General features: G+C 45.8%; 1 protein-coding gene across 2 annotated transcripts; it reads right to left on the bottom strand.

Moving 5' to 3' along the window:
* Positions 1-991: 991 nt before the first annotated feature.
* LOC100823702 (putative L-type lectin-domain containing receptor kinase V.2) lies at positions 992-5,027 on the bottom strand. Of its 2 annotated transcripts, none has more exons than XM_010239566.3 (11): positions 4,652-5,027; positions 4,313-4,416; positions 3,792-3,913; positions 3,558-3,694; positions 2,921-3,469; positions 2,590-2,838; positions 2,338-2,504; positions 2,166-2,248; positions 1,929-2,076; positions 1,675-1,824; positions 992-1,582 (listed from the first exon to the last, which is right to left on the bottom strand). In XM_010239566.3, the coding sequence occupies exons 1-11, from the start codon at positions 4,905-4,907 to the stop codon at positions 1,319-1,321; spliced, it is 2,229 nt and encodes a 742-aa protein (XP_010237868.1). In that variant the 5' UTR covers positions 4,908-5,027; the 3' UTR covers positions 992-1,318. The 2 variants fall into 2 exon arrangements, with proteins under 2 accessions (XP_010237868.1, XP_010237867.1); XM_010239565.3 differs by having other exon boundaries at positions 2,166-2,245; positions 4,652-5,026.
* Between the last annotated feature and the right edge of the window lie 3,776 nt (positions 5,028-8,803).

Here is an 8,803-nt window from a genome sequence, read left to right as displayed (position 1 = left end):
GCGAATCTTTGCACACTTCCGTTCGGACCTACCGAACCAGGTGTAACCGATTATAACCGCGCTTGTTTTTATTTCCTGCCGATCAATAGTTTCTGGATTCTGACTGACATGACAGTCGATGCAGGATCAACTCAATTTCTTTAAGAAACAACCGCATTCTCTTTCCTTGGTACTCTCCTTCATGTGGTGACTGCTTTAGGAACAACTGATTTTCTTTAAGAAAAGAGAAACAACTGATTTTCTTTAGAAAAAGAGGAACAACTGAAATGTATATATATGTAGCCGGAGATGCACCACCGGTTGACCGTCGTCATCCATGTGTACAATTATTCGTCGCCGACAAGCACTCCGATCACGGCTTCCTCATGTCGGTTTGCTCCTGTAGGCACGCATGCATCACAAGCACTTGCCCCATCCAAGAATCCTGCCATTGTCGGACGCACAGTAGCACACTAACCTCCAAAAGGGAGTTGGTCATGTGATCATGTGATGCCCCCATGTGGCGCAACAATGTCCCAACTGTGCGATCCCCAAATGATTTAGTACCACTAATAATTAATCAGCTTTTACCTCCACTTCCCAATTGATCTTTTCAATTTTAACGTCAGCAATTATTTGTTTGTTTGCTGGACGGACGGACGCGCCGACCGACCTGCGCAAGATAATGCTGCTGAAGGCGGCCCTGATTAGTTTAGAGATTCAGAGTTTTTGAGTTCTTTTCTTCTTCTTTCGAATTTGTTTAATGGATGGACAGGCATCGTCCTGGAGGCACAAGCTTAAATTGGTATTGTATCTGCATGTGGGTGCATCTTACCGTATATTACAGGTATACCTTCCAGAGATACTGATTTTTTTAATTAATCATTTGGGACAATGATGGGCATACACCATACAGGGCATCAGATGCAGTTGAACATAAACAGTGAGATTTCTTTTTCTTTTTTATATTGGAAACACAGTAAGCTTTTTCATATTGGAAACACAGTAAGAATTCAGCAGTAACTATATTGTTCATAGTGAAGATAGCAGTCAATGAGGAGCTACGTTAGCTCATGTCAATGAGGACATTTTGTTCTGAAAGGTGAGCAAATTGGGTAGAACCCACGTTTTACATTCTTCCTACTTTATTTCTCTCATCCTTTGGGTGAGAAGGTTACATGCTCACCCATAATAACTCATAAAGAAAAACACGACATGATCTCAAGGCAAGACCTGGGAGGGAGGGCATTGCATGTGCCACATCTCATCCAAGGAGCAAAAATTAACTTAAGAAAGGGGAAAGAAAGATCTGTACACAAAAAAGGGAACTCTGGTATGGTCAGTCAAAGCTCGACGTTCGACTCCATCTTCCTTGCAGATACTCTTCCAAGGATGTGTTTGCGGTGATGAAATCGTTGCTGCTGACGGAGGCAGAGTCATCGTCCACATCGAATGCGAGATTGATGTAGGACTGGATATTCGTGCTGTTCTCAGGCGGTGTAAGGGTAACCGCATCTTCATCTGTGTCGCTTTCATATGATGAGCCGATTTGAGATCTAGCCCATTTGAGAATATCATTGTCACCGTCAAGTAGCTTCACGACCTGTTTACAAAGGGATGCTTGTAAGATGAAGCGGAAAGGAAATACAGAACATGATAACTTGCACAATGTAGGCATCAGAAAGGAAATCTTACAGCTGCAATGTGAGGACGGTGTTGAGGTGCTGGTCTGATGCAGAGTGAAGCAGCAAGAGTCATTCTCTCGACTTCATCATCATGACCTTCAGTCGGAAAGCTAGGATCTACTAGTTCTGCGAGCTTTCCTCCTTGTATGATGGAATTCGCCTATACAACAGAAACAACCATTAGTTATCTGTTAAAACCAAAGAAAGAACCATTCCTTACCATATCTTGAACCAAATTTAGTTTCAGACAAGCATGACACGTACCCACATAACTAGACTCTCCTGGCCTTTTGGACAACCAGTGCACAGTGGTTTCCTTCCGGAGATGAGTTCAAGAAGGACAACACCATAAGCGAACACATCAATTTTGTCATTGACCTTGCCATGCATGAAGTATTCAGGAGCTAGATACCTGGCGAGAGGTATGTGTACATCAGTAAGCCAAATGTTGTAGTGGAGTATGAAAAGGTAAAGCTAGTTACAAGTGATCAGCTAACTAACCCAAAAGTGCCTGCAACATCATTACATGTGATCTGGGGTGTTGCTTCGGCAGCCCAAAGCGCAAGGCCAAAGTCCGATAACTGCTTCACATGAACATAGGAAGATTGACTCAGTTAATTTGATCCTGCACAACAACTGTAGCATTTCTTGTAATTGGATGGGTTATGGTTACCTTTGGCTCAAAATCCTCTGAGATGAGGATATTTGATGACTTGACATCCCTATGGATCACTGGGCGACTGTTGCCATTACCATGGAGATAATCCAGTGCATAAGCAACGCCTGAAGCCACATTGAACCTCTCAGTCCAACCAAACACATTTTTACATTCTTTCTCGCCTGCATCACATGAAAGTGACAATTAGATGAGTTTGCAGGAAATGGCACAGGAAAAAACAGATGATATTAGATATATGAAACCCACCATGCAGTAGTTCTTCTAGGCTTCCTCTTTGCAAGTACTCGTACACCAATAAAAGGTCATTATTTTTGAAGCAGAAGCCGATGATGGATATAATGTTCTTGTGACTGAGAGAGCTGACAATCTCAACCTCTGAGACAAACTCCTTCAGTACATCATCGGAATACTTCAGGATCTTCACTGCTAACTCCTTGCCATTTGTCAAACAACCTTTGTAAACTTGGCTCGTGCCACCTTGCCCAACTATACACTCTGCGCAGAAAACCGGTCTGATGGCTAAGCATGACATGTCTAAACAACATAGGGATAATAGAAACAAATCTGAAATGCATACCAGGTGAGAAATCGGAAGTGATCTTTGAAAGCTCACTGTAACTGTAGGAAGAATAAATGGACAGGAATTTATCTCTGAGAGAGATCAGCTCCTCTGGAATTTCATTATCCAATTCCTCGATCACCACAGAAGAGTTTCCTGAATTGCTTCTTGAAGGGACAACCACCCGATCCCCCAAGATAGGAGTTGAGTCGGGTCTCATTGTTCTGTGTTCCAGATGGGCTGGCGAAACTGCTGAATACCTGCTCGGGAGTCGCATTGCCCACTGCACCACAGACATCTTGGGTTTGTCAGACAACTCAGCCTTTCGGTCCGGCAAGAACTTCTTCCTTAAGAATGGCCAGCCAGTTGCCACTTCTGACGAATCACGCCGGCAACCCTTCACTGGAACTAATGCTAATGAAACTTCCTTGGACCGCGTGGGTGTGCTCATTGGCATGGTCACAGCCCGAGAAATTGTCCTGTTATCCTTTACGTGTTCGTCCTGAGGTTTCTCTCCTATCAGTGAAGTCAGAAGCTTCCGGTAACTTCTCCTTGGAGTCTCAGCAGCTGGATTCAAATTATATACTTAAATACTCATAGCCACCACCAAACCAGGAAATGAACAAATGCAAACTTAATTGTTTAATCGACCTACTTGTGGTAGTGCTATGGATTGGTTCTTGCTGTGGTGCATCTCTTTGGTAAATAATCTTGCCATTGTTCACAGCAAGAACCGAGCAACTTGTGGGAACTCTCCTGGCACAGTACTTGGCAACTGAAGGGGAGGAGGACCTGATATTTGGAGGAAACAACACTACTAATATGATGAAACAAATTACTTTGGACTGGTACAGCAGCATGAAGTAGAGAATTGTGCCAAAGTAAGTACCCAAAAGGCCGGGAATTCTTCGCGACACCGAGGATCAGGTGTGCAGCACCACAAGAGGCCGCTTCCTTCACCAAAGTTTTCCGAATAGACGATCCTCTGCAGACCTTGAGCTCCAAATTGATCTGTCAGACGTAAATGAAACATCAAAATCATGAGAATCACATTCACAGTAGTAGCATCAAAGCGCTAGAAAATCACTGCTCAACAAATTTTTGCAGCTTGACAACAAGCATTTGCAGGAAAAAAATCATCGTGGGTTGTAAAATTAAGAGCTGCCAAAATTTCTAGCTGCTAGAATAGAAAACGCACAGGCGGAAAGTTTTAAGTCTGAGCCAATATTAGTCTGGGTCAGCAATAAATTCTCGGTCAAATTCGGAGCCATCGACACGACAAAGAAAGCCCAAGTGCTTTGAAACAGCGCAGGCACCCAATAAATTCCGCGAGTAACTCACGAATAACTGAATGAGGTAACGAAAATACTACTGCTGCTGCTAGTGGAGAAAGTGTTTGGGAACACGGACCTGCTTGAGGTTGCAGAAGCCGTCGTACACGGCGAGCACCGTGGCGAGCGAATCCGCGGCCTCGCCCTTCTCCTCCGATCCAGCCCCTCCTCCTCCGCCTCCTCCTGATCAAGCAACGAAAAACAAAACGGGGAAATTAATCTCACAACAACAAAATCGAACAGACAATTTGCCAGCAAAAAAAGGGGGCTCTCCAACGGTGACGACAGGGACAGAATCTGCCGTGATCCGCGACGAACAGTCGCAGGAGCAGAAACAGAAAGCGAGCGCCTGGGGCGTAGTAACCACACGCGGATTAGAGCAGAGACAGGGACGGGAGAGGAGGAAAGGGGGACGCACCGGCGGCGACGTGGAGGGCGACGACGCGGTCGCCGGCATTGGCGACCTTGACGAGGGCCCAGGTGAGGAGCTCGCGGCTGGCCGCGTCCCTCCTGATCCCCACCGCCACCGTCCTCCCGCTCGCCCCCGCCTCCTCAGCCGGCCGTCTCTCGCGGGGCCCTGCCGCCGTCACCGCCGGCGCCAGCGACAGCGCCGGGTCGGACGACGGGCTTCGGCGGTGCTGCTGGCGCGCGCCGTCGGGGACGAGGAGCCTCATGGCCGTCCTTCTCCCCTTCCCTCCCGCGCCTCCGTCGGTCCCTTTTCGATTCGCGTTCGTTCCTCTTGGGGAAGGGAGATAGAGAGAGAAGGGTGTGTTGTGTGGGAAGCAGCAGAGGACGACGGATGGGGGGCTGCGTTTTATGCGGCTTTTGTTTAGTTTCAGTTTAATTTAGTTTTAAGCTTTTGCTTGGGGGACGTCATCAGTCGTTAATTAACCCCGGCCCGGCACGGTTAAGCGGGGCACAATCTTAACGGCTGCCAAAGGGCAAAGGGCCCCCAACGTTACCGACCGGCTCTCGTAATAAACATCTGAAAAATGGAATAAAAGCGGCTATAAGCAAGTTGATCAAAGCCTCAAAGGGTTAAGCATTACATCGAACCGGACTGTGAAAAAAATAATCAACCTCCTAGGTAGGATTACTAATTCCTTTTTACAATCGCCAAACAGGAGTTAGAGGCACCTGGCTCGGTTGCATTTGTCTGTAATTTTGCTTTGGCGCGCTTAATACAAGTTGAGAAATGGGATGAACCTTGGGGGCAGGGAACCACACATCTACAGATGGGAAGATGCCTTTGCCCATGTGCAGTTGAGCAGGATCGTGCACTGTTCTTGATGCATTTGGCTCTGGGTTTTCTGTACCTTGGGCTCATACAGTATCGGTTGTATGGCGCTGACTTTGGGCGGATCATGTGATGTCTGTCGCCACGTTCTTTCATGTCAGGAACTCAGGATACATGAATCGATTCCATATGGGAGCAGGGTTAATTAAGATCCAGCAAGCTTAATGATCAGTTACTGGGAATCATGCATTGGGCGGGTAGGTAGCTCAGTGTTTTTTGACATGTGATTGTGTCATTAAGCGTCAGGATTCGAATCCCTTTTTTTTTGTTAGTCCGGGACTCGATCTGGTCCTGCTGCGTGACCACTGACGGCAGAACCTTATAAAAAGAAAGATCTGGTGAGTTCATACAGATATATATAGGCCCCGTGTTCTTGATTACTGGAGTTGATGGTCCATTCGATCCGTCCAGGACTCGCTGACCGCAGACCGGACGTGGTCAATCCATTCAACTAACTCCCTTCCTTTTTTCTTGGGCGCTAAGATTTTCGCCGTTTTGATGGGCATCATTTGCCTGCCTGCCTGCCCATACCGAGCGAGCGTGGCCTTCTTTTCCATTTTTACCCGTAACCCACTCTGTCCGTACAACAAAAGATGTCTCAACTTTAACTAAATTTAAATGCATCTATATACTAAGTCATGTCTAGATACATTTAAATTTTGTCAAACTTGAGACATCTTTTGTTGGACCGAGGGAGTAATTACGTTTGATTTTAATTTTCATGCCATGCATCAGACGGTTAATTAGCAATTTGTTTTATGATTCATGGACCAAACTGCATACGCTGAACTTATCTTTGTAACTACTATGAAGTTGAAGATACTTCCTCCGTCACGAAATAAGTGATATAGATTTGTATAGATTCCTAATTATACAAATCCATGTCACTTATTTTTGGACAGGAAGAGTATTTTTTTTAAGACCATTGTTCATACACCAAAATTACCACGAGGTGGATTCAGAAATGGAATCATGTGGGTTCATTCTATTGAAATGTTGTATAGATTCATATATTATTTTTCTTACAAATATTAATACATATGAACCCCTTATCTACATGGTGATTTAAATTATACAAATCCATGCCACTGATTACAACGCGCTCACCGAAACCAAGACAACCATACATACATGTTTCTTAAATATTGCACAAAGGGTCACAAAAAGAAAAAATAACACCTTAACACTTGCTGTCACCAACTAGCGCCGTGAGTGAGAGAGAGGGGGGACGACAACCAACATACCCAAGCCTAGAGGAGCACCGTCATAGGCCATCTGTTGAGCCAATGAATCGGACCACTGCACACGACGAGACTAGCACGTACTTTGTGGCACATCGGTCGTGGATCTTTCTTCCACCATCACAAATCATGTTGTCATCGCCTTTGCGTGGCCGTGGCCAGGGGAAGAAGAATGGCAGCACCAACCACTCTCCCTGCTTCAAAACACTAAAACCTTGTGCAAACACCGTCACACGGCCATTCAGGGATGCGTGAGTCTGACTATTCACGAAAAGTCTTTTTTTTCTTTCTTTTTTCTTTTTCACATCAACAAAAATCGGTTAAGGTTCAACCCCTGCGGATGGCATAAGCTCGCCGCATCGAGAAGATCGATGCGTACACCGAGCAAACTGCTTGCCGGCGTCGTGGATTCGAGCACCTTCGAGAGCTGTCTGGAAGCGTGCATGTATGCATGCCGTTACGGGTCGGGCAGGCCTTCCCGCGCGCGCATGCATGCACGTACTGCCCGTGAACATTGCGTGGCGTGAATTTTCTTGCTTGAAAGGGAACCGTTGGTGTCGTGATGATTATACATGCATAGGTGCAGCATCGGCCACGAAGCAGGTTAAAGATAGTGAAATCGCCACGTATTGCAGGTGCAGCTCCACCCCACCGACGCACGCCCGTTGTATTACCAAAAACAAACCAAGGAACGTGTAATTTCCTCCCTCGGATGCACGCAGCTAACTAACGAAGGAATCAATTCGCTAACACGTGATAAATTCAGATGGGCGTGTTGATTTTCCCAAGCGCCTGATTTTTTAAGTAGAAGGCTTAGATCTCAATCGACTTATCAGAGCCGCCGATATTTGACGTTTTTTAATATAGATACATCAATATTTGAGCAAATTTGAGATAGTTAATTAATATGAATCCGAGAAAGTACATGTCGTATGTACTAAACTATGTGCGTGTTTTTCTATTTTCTAAGGGGGGGGGGGGGTGTTAGTTATTAAAAAATTGTTATTAGGGAATACACTTTAGAAGAAACAAAACGAAAACTTGGAAATTCAAGCTACAGAGCGATATTGTTTTTCTATATCAATAAATAGACCTTTGCGGGGCAATTTAAATCATTTGGCATTATTGTACGTAGTGAATTAGTCTATTTACTTAATTTTTCTCGTAAAAGTTCTATAAATTTACTACTGTCAATGTTTTTTCCAGTTTAGAAAAAGTTATGTTGATGGATGCCAGGGAGGGGAACGACGGTCCTGAAAACACTTAACTATCTGATAGCTACCTGTGTTGGGGGCATGACCCCGGGTAGGGTCATGACGCCACGTTCTAGCCGAGATGACGAAAGCAAAGCCGGCATGGTCGTATATGCCGGCATTGTAAAGCCAAACTAACGCTAAGCCGACATACCGGGTGTATGCCGGCATGACTATCTTATCTTGTGAGTTTGCAGGATAAGGACGAGCATCCTGATCTCGGCTAGCACCGAGATCTCTCAACGGTCTTATCCTGACCGCGCGGCGCAAAGTAAAGCAGGTCTATCTTCATCACGGGAAAGCAGTCGCCGCTTACGTAGCGGTAGCAGGCGACTCCCTCCTCCGGTTTCTCCTTCGTCCATCGGCCCCAAGTTAATACATCCCATGGCATCTGCCGTGACACCACCACGACAACCTGTCTAATTAAGCTAGTACTACTACTAGTATATACTTACCAGATTTCGCTGAAATAATACATGTGCAAAGTTTCACGTTTTAACTGAGTATTAGATGAACAGGCACTGCTCCAGAATACCCCTCCACTGGCGGTCGAAAAATGGGTTGGTGGCGGTGATCACGCCCGCCACCAACTCTGCGTCACTGGAGGTTTTAGCACCGGTGGCGGGTAAAATACCCGCCACTGCTGCACCGAGATCACCAATGGCGGGTAAAATATCCGGCGCCGAAGACCTACAAACCGCCACTGTACATCCCTCCGGCACCACCCGAAAAGTGCGTGGAGTACATCAGTGGCGGGCAAATTACCCGAAAAGATGTTT

This window comes from Brachypodium distachyon, chromosome 4 (assembly GCF_000005505.3).
Source record: "Brachypodium distachyon strain Bd21 chromosome 4, Brachypodium_distachyon_v3.0, whole genome shotgun sequence".
Taxonomy (NCBI): Eukaryota; Viridiplantae; Streptophyta; class Magnoliopsida; order Poales; family Poaceae; genus Brachypodium; species Brachypodium distachyon.
Note: the sequence above shows the minus strand (reverse complement) of the source record. Positions and strands in the feature narration are given on the sequence as shown.